Source organism: Drosophila biarmipes, chromosome 3R (assembly GCF_025231255.1).
Source record: "Drosophila biarmipes strain raj3 chromosome 3R, RU_DBia_V1.1, whole genome shotgun sequence".
NCBI classification, from domain to species: Eukaryota; Metazoa; Arthropoda; class Insecta; order Diptera; family Drosophilidae; genus Drosophila; species Drosophila biarmipes.
Window position 1 is genome coordinate 9,762,829 of NC_066616.1, and position 25,468 is coordinate 9,788,296.

At 41.0% G+C, this 25,468-nt stretch overlaps 2 protein-coding genes across 4 annotated transcripts in view; one reads left to right on the plus strand and one right to left on the minus strand.

Annotated features, from left to right (window-relative positions):
* Positions 1-2,318: 2,318 nt before the first annotated feature.
* Positions 2,319-25,468, plus strand: part of LOC108031781 (neuroligin 4-like) — a 46,585-nt gene continuing 23,435 nt past the window's right edge. Inside the window, exons 1-10 of one of the 3 annotated variants that reach the window (XM_044093616.2) lie at positions 2,319-2,391; positions 4,404-4,894; positions 9,615-10,039; positions 10,564-10,781; positions 11,288-11,437; positions 11,623-12,056; positions 12,694-13,092; positions 15,587-16,020; positions 16,428-16,546; positions 19,508-19,825. In XM_044093616.2, coding sequence (XP_043949551.1) covers positions 9,789-10,039; positions 10,564-10,781; positions 11,288-11,437; positions 11,623-12,056; positions 12,694-13,092; positions 15,587-16,020; positions 16,428-16,546; positions 19,508-19,825 — 2,323 coding nt within the window. In that variant the 5' untranslated portion in view covers positions 2,319-2,391; positions 4,404-4,894; positions 9,615-9,788. Of the gene's footprint in view, positions 2,495-4,141; positions 4,255-4,403; positions 4,895-9,614; positions 10,040-10,563; positions 10,782-11,287; positions 11,438-11,622; positions 12,057-12,693; positions 13,093-15,586; positions 16,021-16,427; positions 16,547-19,507; positions 19,826-25,468 lie in introns of those variants that run through there. The other 2 variants (XM_050888755.1, XM_050888754.1) reach the window with 2 other exon arrangements.
* On the minus strand, positions 6,463-8,140 carry LOC108031189 (uncharacterized oxidoreductase YjmC). The gene has a single exon (XM_017104410.3). The coding sequence runs from the start codon at positions 8,056-8,058 to the stop codon at positions 6,670-6,672; it is 1,389 nt and encodes a 462-aa protein (XP_016959899.1). The 5' UTR covers positions 8,059-8,140; the 3' UTR covers positions 6,463-6,669.

Genomic DNA, 25,468 nt, shown 5'->3' on the forward strand with positions numbered 1-25,468 from the left:
ATCCAATTAGACAGGAGACATCAAGCATCACGCATACGCAGTGTGGACCGCTCGAGCTCGGCATGGTTTCTGCTGCCACTTCATTAGACATCGCCCCCAAACCCGACTTTTATTTATACATTTATTTATCGGACATTTATCATGAAATTACTGTAATAACTTGGCGTGCCATGATTTATGCTGGAAAATTATTTCCACTTGTTTTTCACCGCCCCCCAGCAGCAGACGGTCTGCTTTCAATTATGTCCCCGGTTCTTTGTCCTTCGTGTGGGACTCCTTGGGCCTGGTATGGATTTTCGCTGATGGAATCGCACCAACTGCGGTCAAATCGCACGCACGCCTGGCTCGGCAGCATTTAGCTAACTGATTTGTCGCCATTCATTGAAGTCGTCATTGTTGCTCCCGGGGTGGTTTTCGCATTCCCGGCGTTTTCTGATGATGACAAAGGAGCTGCTGGCTGGCTTGTCTTGTTAGCGATGTGCCCACCCAGCATGTGTGCGATTTCCGGCGCAGGATTTATGGCGGAAAATATATCACAAAGTTTTCTGCGCTTAAGTTTGTTACCATCAAGAGAAAGTCTCTTTTCGAAAATGCTCTACGTTCTCCCTACTTTCTTTTGTTCTATTAAACCAAACGAAATAAAAGCAGTATCAAATCATTTCTAAGTAGTCTAACGTACTTTAATGTGAGAAAACTTCTTATGAGATTTTATATGTTTTCTAGCTGATATTATCAAGAGAACACAGAAATATTTTAGTATTTTAGTTTTGGGTTAATACGATTTAGAAAGGAATGATTGAAAATTGTATTTAAAAACAGAAACTTAAGAATTGTGGGAAATGTTTCTAGGAGGGTGGTATATCGCACGAAGCTTGTAATATATTTTTAAATGTAAATAGTAATTGTAAGTTTTTATTATACGTATTTTGTACTTAATTTGGTGCTTTTGTAGTTTATTCTATAAAGTGGCTACCAAAGTGCTTTCAGATTTTATTAAATCAATAGTATTTTAAGATTTTTTTAAACATTAAGTATACTCCCAATAAAATATTATATACTAACTTAAATAAGTTTTTAAATGAATAAATGTATTTGAACCATTTATGATTTTTTGTAGTCCGAGAATAATATCATATTTTATCGTTGTATGAAATCATTAGTTTTGGTGCAATGTTTTCTTTTATATATATTTATGTTTCTCTTTATTTGTATTTTTTTAGTATTCTCTTAATAAATTATAATACATCTCTGTAAAACCCGAAAAGGTGACGGCCTAAAGTTGCTATAGCTCATGCCCCTGTTAGCCTTTAGTTTAATTAATAAGTAAATAATATGTCTATAGAATATTTTTAAAACTTTTTAATGAACAAATGTATATGAACCTTTTATGATGTTATTAAACCCATATTTCATTTGTACATTACTATACCTGTGTTTGGGACAACATAATCATTTATGACCGTGCTTTACTACTGATGCCGCAGTATTCCTTTAGTACCGAGGTTTTTTTCCCCATGTAAGCCAATCATGGTTAACGAAATAGAAACGTTGTTTTCCGTGGCACAGAAAGTGCCATCGTCATAATGGTCATAGCTAAATGACATTCAAAAATTCTGAAATAAAATTATATATTTAATAATAAAACTAAATTCATATCTTTCGATATACTATTAATGAAATATCATATAACAAACGAGTGTTAAATATATATTTTATTGAACCAGAAACCTGTTACGATGATATTTAACCCATTTCTTTATGAGGTGGAAACAAGTTAAATATCCTCGGGTTCCATTGTGGAGCGTTCTTCAATTACCAACCCTATGCATTCCGTACATAAGCCATTAAGATGCGGAGTAAAACGCTGTCAGCCGCCGCGGCGGAAGTGGCATCGAGCAACCATTACCTGCCCCAATAAAAGCTGAGTGGGCCTGTCGCCATGTGACTACGGCAATAACGGTGGCATAAAATTCGTAGAAAAGGAGAATCAAGGCGCAAACAAGAGAGCCCCCAAGGGGAGGGGGAGGGGTCGTCGGAGTAGGAAGACAGAAAAGAGAACGAGGAACCAAATTGACTTAATTCGCTATTGTTGTTTTGGTTTTTCCCGTTATTCTTTCTGCCGCTTTCAGGGGGTGGGGTTAAACAGCTGACTTGATTTAAGAGAGGCGGGGAGAGCGAAAGCTTCGAATGGGTTCCACTTCCAGGCACTGCTCCCGCTCGCTGGCGGAAGCAAAGAGAGTTTTATTTATGGAGCTTAACCCACATTGCCGAAGAGGTCTGAGGCCTGGCCCGCGACGAACGGCATCTTCAGTCGTTGGAATACACTCGTGCGTCGTGGTCGCAACTGAAATCGTTCTGTCGCCGGAAATTTGCACGTGGCACAGCCAAACGGTACTTGCTCCTCTGCTCTTCTCTCCTCTACGCGCGGTGCGTGTGTGTGTGCTGGTGGACCGGATTGCGCGGCTGTGTGGGTGTATCACCGCCAGCTGTAAATGTGAGCAATTGAAAATGTGTTTCAGGCAGAAGTTGTCCTTTTATCTATGCGAAATTAAAGCGAATCGACAAACACATCTACGTTTTCCTGTCGCTGCCTCTGCGCGCTTGTGTGTGTGTGTGTGTGTGTGCGTGACATGTAAATGTATGCCAAGGCTTAAGGAACCGTTATGGAGCCGCGTCATCTTCTCTTTGTCTGCTGCCCTGCGGCATTTCTCCATCTTTATTTATTTTACGCTTCTCCCCCTCTCACACTTTCGTTTTTGTTGCGTAGTACACTCTTAGGCGGAATACCTAAAAAAGTACAATTTTGATGGAAATAAACCGTTAGCAGCCACATCGCTCACATTCCACTTAACGGTCATTGACGCGCTGCCTCTTTTGTTTTTTTAAGGGGTTCCTGAAAATTGCATGCCTTTTATTTGCCCGTGGCAGCACGACTTGCATGCAATTAGGCTCTTGTGGGCCTAATCGCCGTGAATGGAATAATTAAGGCAGGCAAAAGCCAACGACACCGTAACCCCTAAAAGTAGGCAAGCAAAGTTTCAATTGTCCGCATTTCAAGTCGACGGCAGTCGGGATCGCAATTACAAGCCACTTTCAGCTGACAATTTAGTCATTTTGCTCTAATTTGCTTATTTCGTTCTTAATTGTTTTAGTTGCAAAAATTATGGTAACTGTATCATTAACATTTTGATTGGGGTTGGTCATTTGGTTCTCATTTATTTTTAGCTTTATTAGATTTTCAGAAAGTTAGGAACCAGTACATTAGGTTCTTCAATATATAAAATGAGGTGTACCCATTTTAATAAATTTTTTAATAATTAATAATTTATAATCCTATTTTGATTTGATAATATGTTTCAAATTCTACTTGGATAGATAGTGTCAAATACTACAAAATTAGTCATGGTTAGTCAGTTGGTTCTCATTTATTTGTAGCTTTATTATATTTTCAGAAAGTTAGGAACCAGTACATTAGGTTCTTCAATATTTAATTTGAATTATACCCATTTTAATACAATTATTTATAAATAATATTTACACTCTTTTTTGATTTGAATATATCTTTCAAATTCTACTTGGATAGATAGTGTCAAATACTAGAAAATTTGTCATGGCTAGCCATTTGGTTCTCATTTAGTTTTGCAATAGTATATTTAACTTTATTATGTACCCATATATTAAGTTGTTTATTATCAAATCCCTATGCTCATTGCATTTATTTATATAAAGATGATTTGTTTCTATAGTTTACTTTAAGTTATTTAAAAGTTAATTAGTTTAAATCTTATTTTCATATTTATTATTTTATTTATGCATGTAAGAGCGCATTTTATTTATTTATTTATAGGTTTTAAAAATTAATTGGCTCTACAGTATACACCGGGGTTAACTTGTTATTAATTTCACTTTCGGAATTCACCTTTTTTTATTATTTAGTGGATATTATTACCTTCGCCTTTCAAATAACTTTTATTCTTTTTTATTCGCTTACCGCTTCCCCTTAACAATTAAAATAGTTTATTTTGGTAACTTTATTTTCATTTGGCTTAAAAGACCCATAAATTCGCTTTATGATAATCCCTAGTTGGTCAGAAACTAGGCCAGGTCTTAATACTTGCCAAAAAACAGTCTCTCGAAAAAACTAATTGAATTTTTACAACCGCCGTGTGCCCTGTTTTATTAATATCTTCGACAAAAACCGTTTCCGTACATGAATAATGAAATCTGAGAATGCGCCTTGTTGACACAAAAAAGGTAGTGAATCTTTTATAAACAAGCCATAGCGGAAAACACGGCTAAAACAACGCACTTTTATTTTTGTAAGGCCAAATAAAACGAATTAAAAAAGAAAGAGCAGAGCGGCAATTTTAAATATAAATTAAACCCCCATTTTTAAAACCCAGAAACAGAAATTGAATTGAAGTAAAACAAATAAAATGTAGCAAACGAATCAATTTCCAATAAAGGATCTAACGGAAAACGGAAAGCGGCGACAGCGAACAAGGCAAATAAATGCTGAATCCTGTGAAAAGTGAAAGCAATTGAGATCCGATGGAAAACACGAGATGAAATATATTTCTCGGTGCAGGATATATGAAAAATCAACAGAACGGTTTCCCCAATACTATACGTGGTATGCCAATAAGTGTGTGCGTGTGCAATTGTGTGAACACCTACAAGAGAAGTAAAAAGAGGAAATAGCAAATAAAAAATAAAGAAAGCAGAAGGATACCATCTGACCGAGTCCGAGTCCGAGTTCGAGTCGGGGTCCGAAGTCGAGGATTATTATTATCGTCAGCGGGAAAAACAATAAAACTGCCAGTGGCCATAAAATCAGGAGCTGTATACATGGGCGCTGCACATAAAGTGTATATAGATCAGTGACTTTCGCAAGGTAAGTCGAGCAGAAACAGCCCCGCCGTGGGCTTAAGCTGTCAGTTACGCAAAGCCGGGATATGTCGAAAATAAGTAATCGTGTCCACTTGCCCGGGGAGATCATCGCATGATTTACCCATCAGGGAAAATTCCGTTTGCTCTGCCCCAGATCAATCACAGTGTTGCCTAATTTACCCAGCGTCAACACAAAAATAAAATCAATTCAATGAAGATAAATGAGTTCAAAGTGAAAACCGAGCTGCCAGGCGCGTCTATATATAAGTCGGGGCTCCTATCCCTATCCCCAAGCCGCCTCGGAGGTCTCCACTTTCACTGGCGATTGGCAGCGGTAATAAGCGATTACAATGTCATGAATCCAAATCCGAGTCCCAACAAGGATGCCGCAGTCACGTGCGTGGCAGCCGCAGGACCTGCTCCATAAGACGCAGGTGTTGCCTGGCCAGGATGCCAGGAATAGGGATGGGAATAGCTCCTTCGAGTGGCGACGACAAGGCACTTCGTAAGCTGCTCCCCCTGGTGGCCATAATTTACCCCGCCACCTAGCGGCTGTCGTAAAAAGTTTCAGCTTATTACTCATACGCCCCCGCGGCCAGGCGCTTCTGATGAGCCCGGAAATCATATTAATCATTCTGCCAATGATTGGGATGATTTCTCCTCAGCTCTCGTCCCTTCTTCGCTTGCTTCCTTATCGATTTGGTTACTTGACTATGACAGACACGCACACAATTACCCAAGGAAAAATAAGAAACACCTGAGTTGCTATTTTTAGTGGGCCCACACCTTTTGCTAGTCCCCAAAACGAGGTGCGGTTCCCGGGGAGTGCATAAATTAGCGCAAATAATTATGCAGATTTTTTCACCTTTTTTATTGCCCTGCGCAAATAAACGCCGCCAGACGAGGAAAGACGAGCTTGTTTTGAACTTTTGAATATTTTAACGCTCCATAATTAGGCGACGGGCAAGGAATTCACTTGAAAATATTCCCCTTTCTCTGCCAGAGGTGAACATTCGCCGAACGAACTTTGAAAATGTATTTCCGTGAACTTTGGCTTCGTTTCAATTCACCCGGGAGAAAAGCGGGTCTGAACTTTAATTTAAATTTATTCTAATTTAAAGCATGCGTAGCCACAGCCAATGTAAATAATGGCAGCTATAAATTTACTTAAATAACCAAACTATATTGCTTTTTAAATGGAATGCAAAGATTATTTAATTAAAATAGCCACCACATTCTTCTAATTAAATTACGGGCTTTTGTGTTCTTTTAATTTGTTACAGACTGTTTTTCACAGTAAATATTTATTATGTTAATATTCTTTTTAGTTGATGTTTAGTATATCTTATGCAAATATTTAGTAGTTCATTTCTTTTTTAACCTTTAAAGTATTTTAAGTTATTTTGAGTAGATTAAGACCACATTAGCTGCAGACGATAAAAAGGTGATAGGTAATTTGAAATAGTTTTTAACCTCAGATTTAAGAAATAAATCAATCTTGTTTCGATTGGCGCTTTATAATCTTTTGTGCATCATTTGCATCAGTTAAATTTAACAAATTAAAACAAAATATTTGCAGATTAGACCAGAAGAATTGTGGGACAGCACAAGATAAAAAAACTGAGAGCCACATTTTTTATCCTCTGCTCTCTCACCTCTGGTTATCTTCATATATTTCTATATTTTTAATTTTTATTTAAGACTGTTTAGTACTTTAAGGAAATTAGAAAAAAAGAGTTCGGCATTTGACCATTAACTGGAACAAAAAGCAAGATAAACCTAAGCCATCTGCAGTTCCTCTGAACAACAATCCCCACCTGGTCTGTTGCCCTTCATCTTCAGAGGGGAGATGCCGAACTTTGTGGCCAGTTCTTCGAGGACGCACAGGGTGCAGGGTGACATGGTGAGGCCGCCCTGTTCGTCGACCATTTGCATGTGCTGCATCTCTTTGTCACCCGGCACCATCGCCGCTTTGCCCACCTTGTTGGGCATCGCCTGTCTCAGCAGGCGGTGGAAATCGCCCAGTCGGTCCTCGAAAGAGGGACAAAATCGCATCGGATCGATGGCCACATAGACTTGGCCCAAATCCGCCGGAGCATTTTCCGTACTATAGACCCCACGGCGTTGGATTTGATTTGCATATCGAGCACCTGTCATCACACCGCACAAAATGTCCACCATGGCGGCCATGCCGAAGCCCTTGTGCTCCGGCTGAAAGGCTCGAATCCGCTGGGCCCTCAACGCCTCCTCCGTGGAGGTGGTCTCCCGGCCGTTCCTATCCAAAGCCACTAATTTGGGCACTTCCTTCGACCAGCCGTTGCAATAGGACAGCTCCAGTTCCTCCACCGAGCAGGAGGCCATGCCGAAATCGGCCAAGAATTGTTCATGGACACCGGAAGCGGCACAGGCAATGGGATTTTCTCCCAGTATGGGTTCAATGCCTCCCGCAGGCACCAGGGTGGGAGCTCCATTCGTCATGCAAAGGCCAATCATACGCTGTTCCAGAGCCTGACAGGCGTACCATGAGGCGAATCCAATGCAGTTGGAGCTGCGAGCCGAAACCCATCCAATGCCGACTTCTCTGGCCTTTTGCAGGGCCAGATCCATGCAAAAGTTGGCCACCACCGGCCCGGGAGCGTTATGGCCGTCTACCAGGGCGATGGCCTTCTTCTCGGACACAATTCCCGGTGTGGCATCCCCCACAACGGTGCAGTTAAGGAGATCAGCCGCAATGGCCGGCAACCGGTGGATGCCCATGGAGCGCTGGCCCATGTAATCGGCGGCTATCAGGGCGTCGGCCATTTCGCTGGCCGCCTGTTTGGGCACCTGCATGGCGGCGAACACCAGGCTAACGAATCTCTGGGCCTCCAGGACATCGACCAGCCGGCACGAGTCCTTCATCCGCTTCTCCTCCTCAACGCCGCCGGGTTGCCTCTGACCCCCGCACATGAGCAGCACCCTCTTGATGTTCTGCCACAGCATCTCGGATCCAGGTGGTGTCCTTTGAGGGGTTGCTTCTATACCATCGATATCCTCTTTGTTGTTCCAGAGACCCTTTATTTCCTTATCACTTAACTTGGAGGATCCCAAGCCTTTTACCATTTGATTGCTGGACAGTTTGAGTCGCACCTTTCGCAGGGCATTCAAAAAGTTGACCATTATCCCCATTTCCCGGCCTTCCTGATGTATGTTATTTACTTTTCAAAAAATATGTTGCTAAGTTTGTTGTATTAGTCAAAGGTATAATGAAAATCTAACTTCAATTGGGACCAAGATAAATTAAAGGTCGTTTTCTCAATGTAATGTTAGAGTTTAGTTTTGCTAATTGTTAGCTAAAGTTAAAATACAGTATTCATACAGATATTGAACTTTTTTGCAATTTACCTAATTAAATCGTTGCTTATAACAACCTAACCAACCTTGATCCGGAGTTTTCTAAATAACAGATAGTATTTATTAAATTTTTCAATTTATTCTACCATTCAGTTGTTATAATGTTAAAAAATGGGCCTTAAGCTAGTCTTTTTCTTATTCTGTATATATATTCTCCCAATTTGAAATGCAACACTAGCTTCTATTTACTGGAACTACTTGATTAATGAATGCAATACGTTAATGTCGCAACAACAATGTTCTCGAACAAACTCCCAGCTAGTTTGCTTTGATATTCATCACATTGTTTTCCCAGCGGTTGGCTCCTGGGGACAGCTCACATTTCACACAAGCTGGTGCACATAAAAAGATATACATTTTTCCCAAATAAGCATACATATCCAAATGAGCTACTTTTGTAGCTACAGCCACCACTCGCTGTGCGTACTTGAATTGTCAGCGCAGAAACAACGAAATATCAGCACACAAATAAGCAGAGTAATGCCAAAAAAGGAAAAACAAATGCGAGCAAAAGCTTAAAAAATGCACACAAATTGCACTGGCACAGTTAAGGATGTGTAAAGTAACCTTGAGGCAGGCATATACATACCACGTAAATATGTACATAAATGTGCAGATGCAGATACAGATACAGATACATTTTGAGGGTACCAGCTACACATTGCACAGTTTCCAGGTTGTGTGTTTTTAAAATTGTGCCAGTGACCTTGTTTATTCATGTGGCCGCCCAACTCGGTTTGCATGAAAATAAAGCATCACTCGAATTTAACACTTTCCCCAATTTTTTATGCAGCACCAGGTTTAATGTGGAAAGTAAATGTACTATATTATGCTTGCATTTCGTATTCATGATAATAAACGACCAATTAGTTTTTACGGCTGTGAACAAAAAAGCTGATTGAATTAGTCGTCGGTCAACAGTTGGGATCTGAATTCATAATCCAAGCAAATAGGTTATTTAACAACGGCATGGATATTTTTTTTATTTATTTATTTCTCTTTAGATAAATAAGTCACATTTCCTTATTAATTGTGTTAATTCATATGGAAAAATGTCCACATTATCTTGGCATCTTTTTAAGACAATTACAAGGATGGATTGTTTTATCAGCTAATATGTTAACTCTGCTAATAAGTTAGCGAAAATGAGTATTATTCTTTATAGTGTCCTCCTATAATTATTTAAAATTCATACCTTTTCATTGAAAAGTTTGATGAAAGCACAACTAATAATGAAAGTATAAGCTGGATGATAATTGGAGATTTTATTAGTAACTTTAAAAGTAATAACAATTTTAATAACACGTAAATTTGTAATTTCCATTTAACAGATCACGATGAAATCCAGCCGGTTGGCCACTCGTCCCGTCACCCCAGCCCATCAGCACAGATAGTTTAAATGACCAGAAAGAAATCACGTCAATCCAGAGCCACATCGAAATAGTTGAAGACAGTTTGACCACAGCTCGGTCAGATCGCACAACTTGAAGCTCCACTGTGCTGTCATGGGTGAAGGTCAGCTGCTCCTGTTGCTGCGACTCCTGCTGCTGCCGACAGTCCTCTGGGGCTGTTTGCACTGTGCGGAGGCCTCCACGGCGGACATCTACAAGGGAGCCCGGCTGGGCCACCGCATCGTCCAGACGCGCTACGGGCGACTCCATGGACTCATCCTGCCGCTGGACAGCTTCCGCTTCCTGCGATCTGTGGAGGTATTCTTAGGAGTGCCCTATGCCACACCACCCACCAAACAGAATAGGTATGTTAAAATTGAGAAATGCTATAACACATAAATAAAACAATATTATTTAAAATTAGTGGATGTGATTAACTCTATATTTAGTAATTCCTAATCCAAGGGTTTAAAATATCTCAAACAAAACCAAAGAGGGATCCTTGGAAAACTAGGAATAATATTGTTATCCAAAATACTACATTTGTTGTTCCATTTTATATTCTATTTGACTTTGCCTTTACCAAAAAACACGGTGTTTTACATTATTATTGTAAGGCTTTTAAACATTCAATAAATATAAATAAATTATAAAAAGTAGGATATGTACACATTAAACTGAAAATTGCATGGTTTAAATATTTGGCCCTTTAATAATTGCATTAATTATAATCAAAAATCACCGAGAACTATGCATTATTGTTAATATAAAGGTATATATTTTTGTTATGATTTTTAATTTAATATTCATTATTTTATTTCTTTTACAAATAAATTGTTCTATAATAATTCATAGTCCCAATTTAATGTTCTTAATTTCTACTTGACAGATTTAGTCCCACGAGAGCACCGGCGCCCTGGGACGGCATACGGATATCGGATAAGTACAGTCCAGTGTGTCCGCAGCGACTGCCCAATATCCAAAACGAGACGGCGGCGCTGGAGAAGATGCCCAAGGGTCGCCTGGAGTACTTGAAGAGACTGCTGCCCTTTCTGGAGAACCAGTCCGAGGACTGCCTCTACTTGAATGTTTTCTCGCCGGTGAATGGTAAGTGCTAAATAAACTTAAAGACGCTGCGGAGTAGCTATAACAATTTCAGCATAAAAGCTGAGAAAGCAGCACATAAATCTCATTTAAATTCAATTAATTAAGATTAATCGTACGCCACGTAATGCCAATAATTTCTACGCAAAAGAAAACCGAGAGCTCACGTAACCACTGCGCAAATCTTATCGCAAGTGCCACCCCACTAAGCTCACAATCCCGGGGCAGTGCGGATCCGGGCAGAGTCCGGGGGAATCGCTAATCTGAAGCGATTCCTACGCCAAAGTGCTGGCAAAATCCGCTTGGCACGCAAACGGAAACGTTTAATGGGTCATGAGCGCTCCCGGCACTTGCAATTGGCGGTGTGTTGAAAGGGAAAAACGCGATATCACAAGCTTGAAGTACAACGAAAAACAAGACCTACAACTAATATATTTGTATCATGATATTAAGGGCTGATATGCACTAACCCTCTCTGTTTTGTTCGCTCCTTTTTTGTGTTTTGTCAGCCGGAGCCAATGAGAAGAAATTGCCGGTGATTGTGTTCATACACGGCGAGTCCTTCGAGTGGAGCAGCGGAAATCCCTACGACGGCAGTGTCCTGGCCAGCTACGGCGAAGTGGTGGTGGTGACGCTCAACTACCGGCTGGGGATATTGGGTAATAACAGCATAATAAATAAAGTTTTTAAATATATAAGATCAACTAAACATGCTTTCCTGCTTTTAGGTGAAACATAGAAATGAAAATTTCCCTTTTAACTTTTAATTATTGTTCTAGAATATATCTTAAAGATTTTACAGACTTTTCCTTTAATAATAAATTTAATATTAATCTATCGCCAGGTTTCCTCAATGCCAATCCCAATCCGCATGCCCATGCGAGGGTGGCCAACTATGGGTTGATGGACCAGATGGCCGCTCTCCATTGGATCCAGCAGAACATACAAAAGTTCGGGGGAGATCCCAACTCGGTGACCCTGGCGGGTCATGGAACAGGAGCAGCCTGCATCAACTACCTGATGACCTCGCCCACAATGGTCAGGGGTCTGTTCCACCGGGCCATCCTCATGTCCGGCTCGGCGTACTCATCCTGGGCCCTGGTCGAGGATCCCGTGCTGTTCGCCATCAAGCTGGCCAGGGAGGTCAACTGCACCATTCCCGAGGACATCAATCGGCATCACGAGCAGATCGTCGACTGCCTGCGGGATGTGCCGCTGGAGGACCTCTACACCGCCGACATTCAGGCGCCCAACTTTCTCACCTCCTTCGGGCCATCGGTGAGAGGAAAAAGATTCTCAGTCTTTTATATAATTAGTTTTTCTATATTTAAAAAAATCATATATTAACAATGACTGATTATAATAATAATTTATTTTTTTTTTGTATATTAAATAGTTGAGGTAATCTTTTTTATCAAAGGAAAATGTTAGGATATAAATATTAAATACAAATATTTATATCCTAACATTTTCCTTTGATTTTCACTTCACTTTTTTTTTGAAATATTACGAAATATTTTTACAATACTACCATTTCATTGACAAAATATGTATACATTTAGAAATGTGTACATAAATACAAAATAATTGTAAAAATCAAAGAATTGCTGGAGGCAAGACAGACTTTTTCATTCAATGTTATTGAATACCTTTTTGTAAAATTTAAATCAGATTCTTTTCCCTTCCCACTCTTTGACAAAATTCAATGGCATCTTAGAAAAGATTTAGTCATTGCAGGACACTCATTTAAAGCCATTGATTTCGCTTTTTGCAAGACTTGCTCCTTTTGTTCGGTCCCCGCTTCAATGGACTTTATTACTTACTTACGCCCCCAACCCACATGCCCCTGTGCTTGGACCACTACTCCTGTCATTTACTTGCGATTCCTTCTCGTCCCTCCTCGATTTCAATTTAGGTTGATGGCGTTGTCATACGACCCGGACATTCCAATCTCGATATCGATGATTTAATGGCGCGCAACTCGAGGCGCTCGTCAGCGGACTCCGGCTTCCAGTCGTCCGCCGGCGGAGGCGGCGGAGGTGGTGGCGGTCCAGGAGGCGGGGCCGGTGGCGGCGGAGTCGGTGGCTCCGGTTCGGCATTCGGCGGTGGAGGATACTTCGGAGGCGGCGGTGCGGGAGCGGCCAGCATGGGCGGTCACTATGACGTCCTGTTTGGCGTCGTTACGGGCGAATCGATTTGGCGCTTCAGTGCCCACGACATACAGAACGGTTTCGAGGGCGAGAGACGCGATAAAATTATCCGCACCTACGTTCGCAATGCCTACAATTATCACCTCAACGAGATATTCTATACGGTGAGTGCTCTTATTTCCTTACGCATTTATTTTTATATTTTTGTTGGGTGAGGAGCGTCTGCGATGGTGGCCATAAATCTCGTCCATCTGACTTATCTCTTCCCCGCCCCTAATGACTTTATGTGGTCTAGCAGTCTGCCATCAGTTTAAGCTTAATTATTGCCTTTATCTGGGAGTTTTACTTTTAACTTGAAAAGTTTCCGCTTGCGAACTTTATAGACAGTCGGCGGATGAAAGAAGTATGTTTCGCGCCAGTGAATCATCCATTTTTCCTTTGGGCACTGGCTAGACTTATGCAAATGTAATCTTAAAGAATTTTTTACAATTTGAAAAAATATGAGAAATTACCAGACTACAAATTTATAAAACCGGGGATATATTAGGCAAACACTATCATTACTCTTTTTATTAATTGATAAAAATCTATATATGTTGTTTTACCTTCTAACATCAAATTAGGCTTTGACCTGACTTCTTGCAATCCCTCACTAAGTGTCCCTTGATTCTAATCCATTAAAATGATTAAACCCCCATTTAGGGCGTGGGGAAAGTAGAAAAGTTCATATTTTCTCTAGGGTAATTGGCTGAAAGCAAACACAGCTGAAAAAAGTCAATTAAAATGTTGGTGCTCTGTTTAAGTGTGTGCGAGTGTAATTATAATTTCACGTTGCGTATGGGTAACGTTTGCCACTCGAAACAGATACACATGCACATGCAGACTGTATGAATGTCTGCCCCATGTTTCAGGGATTTGCAACTTTTAAGCATTTTTTTACATTCGGCTGTTGCTGCTGCTTGGCTGTTGTATATATTTATTTTATGCTCTCTTACTGGCTTTTTGTTTTTACTTTTGTTCTGTGCAAGCGAGCGAAATGGAAGGCAGTTAACACGCCATTGCTGCCAAAACATTAACACGCTTTATTTGGCAAATGTGTGCAAGGACATAGGCACACTCACACAGCGGCACACACACCCACACAAGCACGCAGACGTATCCGCACCGAGCTTATATACAGACACACATGTACCTACTTAAAAGCGCACAAGCAGCACTTAACCCAAATCACAGCAAACAGCAGCGGAGAAAGCAGAGAAAGCAGAGAAAGCATCCAGCGACAAGCGTCACCAGTCGACGTCTGAAACTGGAACTGAATCTGAATCTGAATCTGAATCTGAGTCCGCAGCTGTATCTGTATCTGTATCCGCATACGTATCTGAATCCTTGGTCACCATTCGCAGCATTAACACACACGCACCGTGAATGGGTGCACATATATCTGTATCTGTATACATTTACTTGCACATACACATTTATCAAGAAGTCGTAAATTGCCGGGGCATATATCACGATTATAGCGCTTAAGTCCGTATTTATTTTACTTCATTATACTTTTGCATTACCGCAGCGCAAGCCCACTCTTTATACTTCATAAAGCTCAATCTATATAGGTCACAGTTCAGGCCTGACTGGTCCACAAGACCTCAATCGAAACCACCAGCTAATCATGACTAATCAAATATGTACTTTTAATCACATAAAAAGTAAAAAACTTCAAAATGAAAGTAAAAACTTTTTGAAAACAAAATCAATGGGGAAACCAAAAATAATAAATGCAAAGTCGAATGACCATGTAAATGTATTCCACACACAATTGTTAGAATCGGTTTCTGTTCCACTTTGGTTGTTTTTTTGTGATTTTTTCCCTTTTGTTTCCTTCTTTATGATAGGGTCCCTAAATTATGCATGACATCGATTTTACAGATGCATTTTGCGGTCGTTTATTTTTCGCACACATGCTGGGTAGAAATAATCATGGTGGTGGTAACAAGTTTTCCTCCTGCTCGTTTTGCGGCGGCGAACGGAGAGTGCCGAATGGTGAATGCAGAATGGGGAATGGCCACCGCAAACAAGGACAGCAAACAGTCGCAATCCGCTTGTAATCCAGCCAGGATTTGACTTGGCACACATGCAGCCAATGCAAATCTAAAATTCCCCTACACTTCCCAAAAGAAATCAAGAAAACCCGCTGTTGCATTTTGAAATTTGGTACATGTAGGGAAAAAAATAAAACAGCTTAGTAACGCATATATAAACTCAATAAAACTTTAAATTTAATTTAATTTAATTTAAAAATTGTTTTGGGACCAACATATGAAAAGGGGATTGCTCGAAAAATGTACGAGGTTTAACTATTAAAACTAACTACTTAAACACTTTTGAATAATATAAAAAATATGTTTTTTTGAAGTATATTACTATATTAACTCAATCTAATCTGGAGTACAATGTTACGAACGAAATCTAAATGATAACATAAACCTATGTTGTAACTATATTCAGATGTCTAACAACGTTAAAAATATATTGGTTCTTAAAAATATTTTTTTATTATAAAAGTACTGGTTCAAAAAAGTAAAAATTTAAGTATATTCTTTGAGTGCACCGGCTTTATTTGCACTTTAAATCTAAAATGGAAATCCCTGTGCCCCCCAGATCGTCAACGAGTACACGGATTGGGATCGCACCTCGCAGCACCCGATCAATACACGGGACACGGCGGTGGCCGCCCTGTCCGATGCCCAGTTTGTGGCTCCGATTGTCCGGGCGGGCGACATCCTGGCCGCCAACTCGCCGCCCCCCGTAAGCTCATCCTCGCCAGCGGGCTCAGCGGGTGCAAATGCAGCTGCCTCGACCTCGGCGGGCTCCACTCTGCCCTCCGGACGGTGCTACTTCTATGTGTTCGATTACCAGACGAAGGACGGTGACTATCCCCAGAGGATGGGCACGGTGCACGGCGAGGACTTGCCCTACATTTTCGGAGCCCCGCTGGTCGATGGCTTCAGTCACTTCCCGCAGAACTACACCAAATCGGAGACGGCTCTTTCGGAGGCGGTGATGATTTTCTGGACCAACTTTGCACGCACCGGGTAAGTAGATGGGCAGCTTTGGGCGCCAAAAGTGTCTCTGAGCGGTCTTAGGACACCTGCTGTCCGTTCGGCCCTTTTAAGCCCCACTTAAACGTCTTACCAACTTATGAACTGAGGGAAAAGTGTAGGAAAAAAATCAAGAACATGTGTTTCCTTGAAAATGCTTCTTTAAGAGGTCAAACTTAAAGCTGCACTGGGAAAATTAGATTGTGATAAATATAAAAACTCTTTTAAATCAATAAAGGTATTTAAAAGTATGCAACACAAAAATGAAGTAGTCTTTCGGAATGAATTTATTGTTTTGAGCCTGAAAAAAAAGCCTTTTAGGCAGTTCTATATTAAGTCTTGTTACTATTATCTCGAATGGATATTTTTATAGTGTATTCTCACTTCCTTTCCGTTTCCAGCAATCCTAACGAACATCATCGCCAGGACTCGTCGCTGCCGGTTTCAAAGGAGCGCAACCGCTTCCGCAGCATCACCTGGGAAAATTATGATCCGCTGCACCAAAAGTATTTGGAAATAGGTGAGTCAGAAGAAAATTCCCCTTACCGCCCACCTCCCACTTCGTGTGCATTTTCCTTATTTTTGTGGGAATGGCTCAAACGGAAATCTTTTCGTAAGCTTCTAACGAAATGGTTGCTTGTTTGCTTGTTGTTTTCGCAATGAAAGTGGTAGAAAACTATTTAAAAGTTTAATACCTTTGAGAAACTTTACTCGCAATTCTGCTTTTCAATAAGGCGATATTTTGAAATGGAATTCGAGTTGCTTGTTAATATGCAAGTGGCTTCGGCTACAAAACCATTTCTTATAATTCGCCTCCCCCAAAGCGTTGGCAAAATGTTGTATGGCTACTTTGGCATGCAGTAAAAATGAATTCATGGAATTCATGCCAAATAAGAGCTCAAATATGGGGGAAAAAGGGGGCAAAACCTAAGCACACACAGCCAGCTGAACAAAAAAAGGAGAATCAAATTTAATTTGAATTTTAAAGAAGGCAGTGCCTGAACATGTTTTGCTTGCTAACAACAACAAATTGGTGGGGCGGTTTCATCGCGGGGAGGTGTGGAAAACGAGGGAGTTAACACACAAGTACTTCAGCGAAATGTGAGTGGAAAAAACCCCTAACAACGGCGACTGTCGGTATATTCAAGGAGGAACCACCCGGTAGATGAAGGGCAATCAAAACGCCCAGAGATTGTCGAAACATTACCTTACGTAAGCGGGGGTTGAAAGGTGATGAACTCTTGGGGGACCCGGGGATCCAGATCCTGAGGTGTGCCGGGCACATAAAGCTTTATGTGTGCGTTAAAATGGCACCGCTGCCTCATGTCAAATGTACGAAAATGTTATTAATTTCAAATTTTTCACACCCTTTGTGTGCGAACGCGTCAGGTACATGGTGAAGCATACAAAAGAAGAAGATGTAGTACTTGCATAATGTAGCGCTTTTCAAATACCCTACAACATTGGGGAATTATTAACATAAAATAGTTTAATTTGATATTCTGATTTTTACTGACACTTAATAATTTGTGAAACAAATTTAAGTAAACTCTTTTATAATTCATTTTATCCACAGACTACCGTATTTCTTGTATGGTAAACTGAGAGATAATATAGAATGCTAATACTACATAATTTTCATAATAATATAAAATAAGGAATACAACATATCCGTTTTAAATTCATTTATAAAGGAATCATATATTTTCTTATTGAGGAGTTAATAAAGAACTCATGGCCATGGCTAATAACATAAACACATATTTCTGGATGAACTAAACTACTTCTTCACTCAATTTAAAATATCAATAAATTATAAAATCGCCTCCTTGAACTGCTTCTAAATCAATATACCCCCTGACACACAAACAATCTGACATCGCCCACACACACCGCTCGGCGAAGATAGCGACAGATACGGGCGCTTAACGCTTTATGAAAATTACGCACAGGTTATGGCAATGGATTTGCCTTACATTGTGCGCACGAGAATGGCTTTTTTATATTTTTAGTGGGCTGGGAGGGACAAAAAGGGGAGTTGAGACCTGTCGACACGCACTTTACGCACATGTGAGCATTGAAGGACGATACGTATGAAAAGATACGTCTGCTCGCATGCAGAACGCTCGCCTTCTTCACGCTTTATTTTCGTTTTCCCCCTGACTTTAATTGAAACGACACACAGCGACAGCTGATATTCTATACGATATATAGCCAGAACACCCTTCAACGCGCCGCCTGCACTTTACATAAGCAAGTTGAAAGGATTCCACCGAGGAGTGGCGGACACGGCATTCATTCGGAACGCCAGGAAACTGAAATCGAAATCAAATAATGTTTGTTGGGGGGAGCTGGCACAAAGGATCTCCGGCCCGCAAAGGCAGCTGTCACACAGATGCGCCAACTATATATATAACTTATGTGGAGATCGAACTATAAGCATATCTTATGTGAAAGCTGGCTTGTATGAAATATCTGTTGCGTAAATTATGCATGCAATTTTATTTGGATTTCGGATTTGCACTTGCGATTGACGATTGCAGGTGGAAAGGTCCTTCGGTCCCGGCAATCATATTTTCTTGTGAATGCCCTCCGTGGCTGGGGAATAGGAGTTCAAAGGTGCATGAAAGCCTTCTGAACATTTGAGAGTCGTTCTTGGTACCTTTCAGATATTTATAAATACGTGCAGATATGGGGGAGAGCTATACTTTCACTTGTACACCTTCGAAAGAAGTAGGCTACGAGACTCCGCTTTCTAGTGGCTCTGCTTGCCAAAAGAAGTCGGCTATATTTGGATACACTAAGGAAAATTGAATGGAAATGAAACAAATTTAAAATAATTTTATAATAATTAAATTTATAAAGATCCTCAGCAATTTCACGAGAATTGTTCCCTAGTTTTTTCTCACAGTACAGAACAAATTTTAATTTATATTTTCTTTCAAATAAAATATATTTAAATATGTTTCCTTTCTAGAGATTTCTAAAAGTTTATATCCTTTAAATTCATAATCATATGCTGAGCTTAAAGGGATTTCCTGGTAGTGCAAGAGAAAGGCTCTTGAAAGCCCTAGCTGGGGGCATCAAAAATTAAACAGTTATGTCGCTTTCACCCCGCCAAAGTAAACAAGACATCATGTCTGGGGAAATGAGGGTGGAGTTCCCAAAACAGGGAGCTGAGAACGGAGAACCTCGGAGGTCTGGCCTCAATTGAGCCAAGTGTCTGTCGCTCACCTTTTTGGCATGCAAATGACTCGAAAGTGGCCCAAAAGCAGAGGGGCAACGGCCAAATGGAATAGTTTAGCATTAGAGCTATTTGCATGCATGTTCCGTGTGCGGATGAGTGTGTGTTTTGGTATCTGTCACATGGAAATGAAAATGAAGATGTTTACACAACTGGCTCGTCCCCGTCCTTTTGTCTTCCGGGAAACACAGGCCCGAAGCAGCCCAAAAACTCACAAACCTACTCTTTAAATTCCAGGAATGAAGCCGCGCATTAAGAATCACTTTCGGGCCCATCAACTCTCGATTTGGCTGCGCCTCATACCGGAGCTACATCGCGCCGGGATGGAGGATGTGATAGCCCGGCACAATCTGTTCCGCAATCACGATGATATGGACCTGTACGAGGGACCCGTTAAACCAGATCCGTTTGGCATATCGTCCGCAGGAGTGGGAGCCACCGGCTCCTCATCCTCGTCGTCATCCTCGTCGCGTCTCCTGCTCATCGATGAGCAATTGATGATGAAGAAGGGCCGGGGACTGAATGCCTCAGCCTATTTGAACGGCATTTTGGGCGGTAAGTAGCCTTTGACCCCTGTGAACCCCCCTTACTCTTTGTATCACCATCCAAAACAAACACAGACAGACTGACAGGCAAAGTCATACGCTCGCTGCGGCTTGTCACTGTCACTTAAATACCTAAAACCAACAAATAAGGCAGGCAAACCGAGCCCAAAGGAATAACGCCTATCGCCTTTGTAGATTGTATTTCGTCGGTTTCGTCCCTTTTGGCCCTTTGCACGGTCTCTGCAGTTGTCGTTTAATACGCTTGACAAAGGCCAAGCCAAAAGGACACTTGACTTGCCTTTGGGCCTGGCTTATTTAATTGCAGATTCTGCGTAAGTCTGACAAATTGGAATAGGGGTGAAAACTCCTGCCGATTTATGCTTCAACGGTTTGTTACTCTCGCGTTTTGGTTCATTTTAAAGGTTTTTTAAAGTAACTAAATGTGAGGCACCTTTAAAAGATGATGCATAATTTGAAAATGAAGATATTAAGCTACTTCAGCCATACATCACACTTCCTTTAATTTAGACTAACTTGTTCGATTTATTTTTAAAACCTATGCCAACTTAAAATCGGGGACCCGGGGACTTTAAAAAAACTTTTCAAGGTGTCTAAAAGTATGCAGTAAATTCTAGTTTTTAGCTCAAATATATTGTTGCATATATCTAGGTACTTAACCTTGTGATTTTTATTACACTCCCATAAGCATAGGAACAACCAAAATGTTAAAGTCGAATTCATAAAAGTTGCATTAAGCAAATATTTTTGTAAGTATAGTAAATATTAAAACGCAGATGGTGTCCTACTTGTCAATTCAATCCAATTCAAGGGAAATAGTTTTCAAAGTTTTTAGAACAAACCCGCTACATTTACGCACATCAAATCCCAGCTGCCCCAGTTATTTTGGCCCAGCCATTCGGTTTGCTTTACAAATATCACTCATACGCCACGTATGAACATGGATAATCAGACCATTCCAGATCCATAGCCAAACATTTAAGATTCGGCCACAAATTCGTACGCACATGTGCGCATTTGTTTAATAACTCGACGGCAGTGAAATATATTCCACATAGCCACCATGTGGGGTCCCTCTCAAATAAAACGAGATTCAAAGGAGAAAACTCGTTCTATTTATTTGGCTCCTATGCTCTTCCATTTTTCGTTTCTTTTTTGAACCGAAAGGTTTGTTTGTTGGGGAGTGAGTTGAAAATCAACACTTTCGGCAGCAAAGATTCCTGTTTACTCTTGACGCTGGCCTCGGCCTAGTCAGTGTTTGCTTCACTTTGTGGTCTCGCAGCAAGTTAAATTGCAAAGTTGGCATTTTTGTGAGGCGCTGGAGGGGATGGGGCTCGGGGGTACCCAGCCACATCTCAACCCGTCCTGTCCCTGGCATGACATTTCCATTTCGACACAGCCCCGAACTTGGACCTCCAACTGGGGCCTGGTTATTGAAATTGCGTCCGGCCCCGGGACACTAAGGTTTGGCTTTTGAATTTATATTGTGTCGAGTGCTGACTTTTGGAAATGCACTCAACTGTAATCTCTATAAGCATTAAGTGTGTGTAACCTTTTTCAAACATCCCTTGCCCTCATTTCCCTGCCCGCCTGTCTGTCTCTGGCATAAATATCTCGTTTACATTCCAGTCGGGGCTGCGAGGAGAGGAAGGGGTCCTCGGGTTGAAAGGGGGGTCTTGTGTCTAAGATGCCACAAATGTAAATAGCGCATAATTTTAATGCACTTGCCCCGTCCACATCCTCCTCCTTTGCCCAGATGGGGAAGTCATTAAACCAGTTTATGTAAAACTCGTTGGCGGAAACTTTTTCAACACTTACTCTAAATTAACAGCAAACTTTGCTGCTTGCTTTTTCCCCTTTCCGCTTTCTTTATGTTTTTGCCATTTTTAATAAACTGTCCCCGCAGCTGGGGCACAGACTGCAGCTGCTTTCTTCGGCTAAAATGCGAGAGGGAAATCCAACTCAAACATCAAATGCTTATATGCAAGCTAAGGGCTTCTAAAGGGGGCGGGGCGACTAGTTCCAGTGCCTGGTGGGCGTGGCCTTGTTTCAAAACCATCACAGCAACTGCTTCGACTTAGTTCCACCGACAGTGGCTTATCTCAAAGTCAAAACTAAGACAGTCAATTTCAGGCAAACTTTCTACTTTCCCCCAGCCAAACTACTAAGTGCCCCAACCCCATTCTAATATCCCGCTTTTTGCAAGTTGGCCAATGCAAAATGCATTATGGGGGCGATGGGAGTGGTGGGGGCGTGGTGGAGGGCCTGGGCGTGGGTGGGGCATGAGAGTGGAAGTGGGCGTGGCAGTGGAGCACGCTTTCGCTTGGCGAAGTCGGGTAAATTAAAAATTATTGAAATGTTGACTTTGCCTGGTCGAGGCACAGCGCTTTTATTCCGTAGATTTAATGGATGATTCAAATTGTTCGTATTTCACTTTCAAATAAATTGGTTGGCTTAGAAAATCTGTCGAAAAGTAATTTAACTTTTATTTCGAAGGCAGTGGATGGCTTCTGTTCTAATAAATTATTTGTTAATAAATTATTATTTTAAAATTAAGCTATAATTTCAATTGATTTTGTGTATTTTTAAAACCAAAAAAGTGAATTTACCGGATTGCAATTAAATTTTAACTTTTAACATGGGAGTTATCGAACGATAAAAGCTTATTCTTTCAAAGCATAAACTATAAATTTGGATATTACTTTTGGATTAAAAAATGTAATTAAAAAAGTTGATGTTTTAAAATATGAATCAGTTCCTTTTTTTAATATAATAAATAATATATAAAATAGTTAAATTAAACTGAAATTCACTAATAATATAAAGAAAAAATGTGGTTAACACTAATAAAGCTAGTCTATATCTCCGTTGCACTTTAAATCTAGGTGGCAACAAGCTGCGCATAGATTTAATCTCCACTCTTCGGCTTTGCAGACAAACAACTAATCTGTGACCCAAACAAACAAGCTGGCCTGGGGGCCGGAGGTCAGAGGGCGACCTGTGCAGGCTAATGTAGAATGCTGATGAGAGAGCGTGTTGGACCACAGACAACAAATGTTCATTTCAATTAGTGCAGACACAGAAATGCTGCAAAACTAAATCCGGCCATCAAACAAACTTGCAAGCCGGCCAAAGCTGAAAACAAAAAAATGCAGATGGAGATGGTACCGAACCCGGACCAATCCGAGGAGGTAGATAAAGGCGAACTGGAGTGGGCAAAAAGTGGAAAATAGAAGATGATAAAATGCCTGAGATGCGACAAACAGCTGTCAGGTTGACAGGCGACGACGACGCAGCCAGGCCACAAAAACACCCAGCACTAGCTGGGAAATTCGGTGGGTGTTCGGGGTGTGGCGGGTGGGAAATGCGGGAAAATCACAGGAGATTGGAGAGCCAACGGAAAACCCCAGACTCGCTGCGAGGCAGCGACGGAGTCACAGTGTCATATGGACTCGACATACTTTGACATGCTTTTCATTTAAGCGTTGACTTTGCCAACTGTGCCGCCTTGTCTTGCCTTTCTCCAGGCATCCCCGATTTTCCCCGCTTTCCCCTGTCATCGCTGGCGTCAACACCTCAGCCAGTCAGCCATTCGGTTATACAACTTGGCCAGAACGAGGAGTCGGAGGTATGCAGCTAAAAGCCAAAAAATCCACAAGCCAAACGAGACTTTCTGCCGTAAACAAAGCAGCCGCAACAAAATACAAATCGAAAGACGTGCAAAACTAAAAAAGAGCCAAGGCAGAACCGTATGGATAAGAAGTTTTTCGCAAGAAGTTTTAGTCGGGTTGGCAAAGTGTTGAAGTACTTGGAAATTTCAGCTTTCCATGCTTATTGTTTTTTTCTTGACTCTTCTGACGGTATCATCAAGTTTTTTTTGCCAGAGGAGCCGATGTTCTGTTAGATATAGGGTGCATTTGGAAATGACTAACTAATGTTAAGTCTTCAAGAAAAGTTTTTTTTTCGTGAACAAAATAAAGTATTATTTTTTTTAACTGTCCAATAAATTAAATTGAATTGAAATAATGCAAATTTAAAATACCTATTGGAATTGCATTTTTTGAATTTTCTTTTCAAATTCATATAGGTTTTTGGCAAAATTTAGAATTATATTTCCTCTTTCTTTTTAGTCTCTTTAATTCCTTACAACGATCGAACAGGTCTCAGCTGTTTTCTTGTCTGTCTTAAGCTTATTCAAATCGAAGCTTTGCCTGGTTTAAGTATGGCTAAAAAGCCATACCCCTCGATAATTACGGCTGCTTTAAGAGATTCGCAAATCTTAGACCAGCAATTCTTCCTAACGCGTTTCCAATCCGGCTGAGTAGGTTTTCAATGCTGTTTATCCCATCATCAAGTTGCCTACGTCTTGCCTAAGCTTTGCTTACCAGTTTTCCAGAACAAAAACGAGAAAAACAAACAAACAAACCACATCCTTTGAAACACACACACTCTCTAGCTGAACTCTGTGCTACTTTGCCTGACCTGGATTCCAGGAAAAATGGAAATAGAAAGGAAAACCTGGCTGGAGCTGGCGGGGCTCACCTGAGTTATTTGGCAAAGAGATGGAGATAAAGCAACATGTGGAACCAGACTTAGCCGAAAGCCTACTGCGAAAATCCCACGCCATTCGCCATTTGGCCCTCCGATCATTTGCATAATTCCTGCGATTCGTTTTTCTTGCCGGGTAGCCGGGCTGATTAAGCTGGGAAATGTCAAACTATCAGTGAAAATTGAAATGGTTCACTTAATAAATGCCAGAGTGTCCTTGCGCAGGATGGCAGCCTCAGCTGATGCCTTTTGGCCCGGCTAATATCTAATTTATGCAAGGACATTTCGGCCTCAAATATTTTTCGCTTTCGAGGCACAAAAAGCCGGGCTTTCGACTTGATTTTATGGCTAGGGGTTGGCCCTCCTTCTTCCCTTGCTACGTTCTTATTATTTTTCCCTCTTTTTTTGCGATTTCACTAATTAAAGCCACATTAAGCATTGCTTTTGGCCCTCTCCTGGCTTCTTGGTTATCTGTCTGCCTCAAGCTGGGGCCATGTGTCCTCGTAACATAATTATCTGGGGTCCTTGAACGCATGCGGCCCTTGGAAAATGCGAAATGAAAATGGGTATGAAAATAAAAATAAAAAGGAATTAAAAATAAGATGAAAGTGGGGAGAATTCCGAATGCTGCAGACCAACTGAAAAGTATTTGTACTTGCAAAATTAAATGCAAAATGGGGCGGAATGATAAAGAGCTTAGTGGCCAGGGTCGAATCTCCCTTTATAGAGGGGAGATCACAATTTATCTGGTTATGCAATTTAGCAAAAGGGTTGGTCCTGGCTTTCCCCCCTCACAACGGGGGAGGGAAAAAGGGTCCTAAGCATTTTCCTGAGTGAACTCAAGTGACAGGTTGAGAGGTTTTGAGGCTGAGAGCAGGCGTCTTCGCCATCATGATTGATGGATAAAGTTGGTGAGAAATTATTATGTATAGACAGGGGCTAATTCCAAATTGGATTCCCCAGCAGGCCCACAAAAAATAAAGAAACTTGGTGTGGAGGTGAAGGAGAAAGAGCTGAGGGCTCACCTGATGCTTTTCCGACCAAACAATCTTGAGTAAATTAAATGCCACACTTGAATGCAAATTGA

Coding starts and splice junctions, on each gene's coding strand:
- LOC108031189 (XM_017104410.3), bottom strand. CDS start 8,058: ATGGGGATAATGGTCAACTTTTTGAATGCCCTGCGAAAGGTGCGACTC.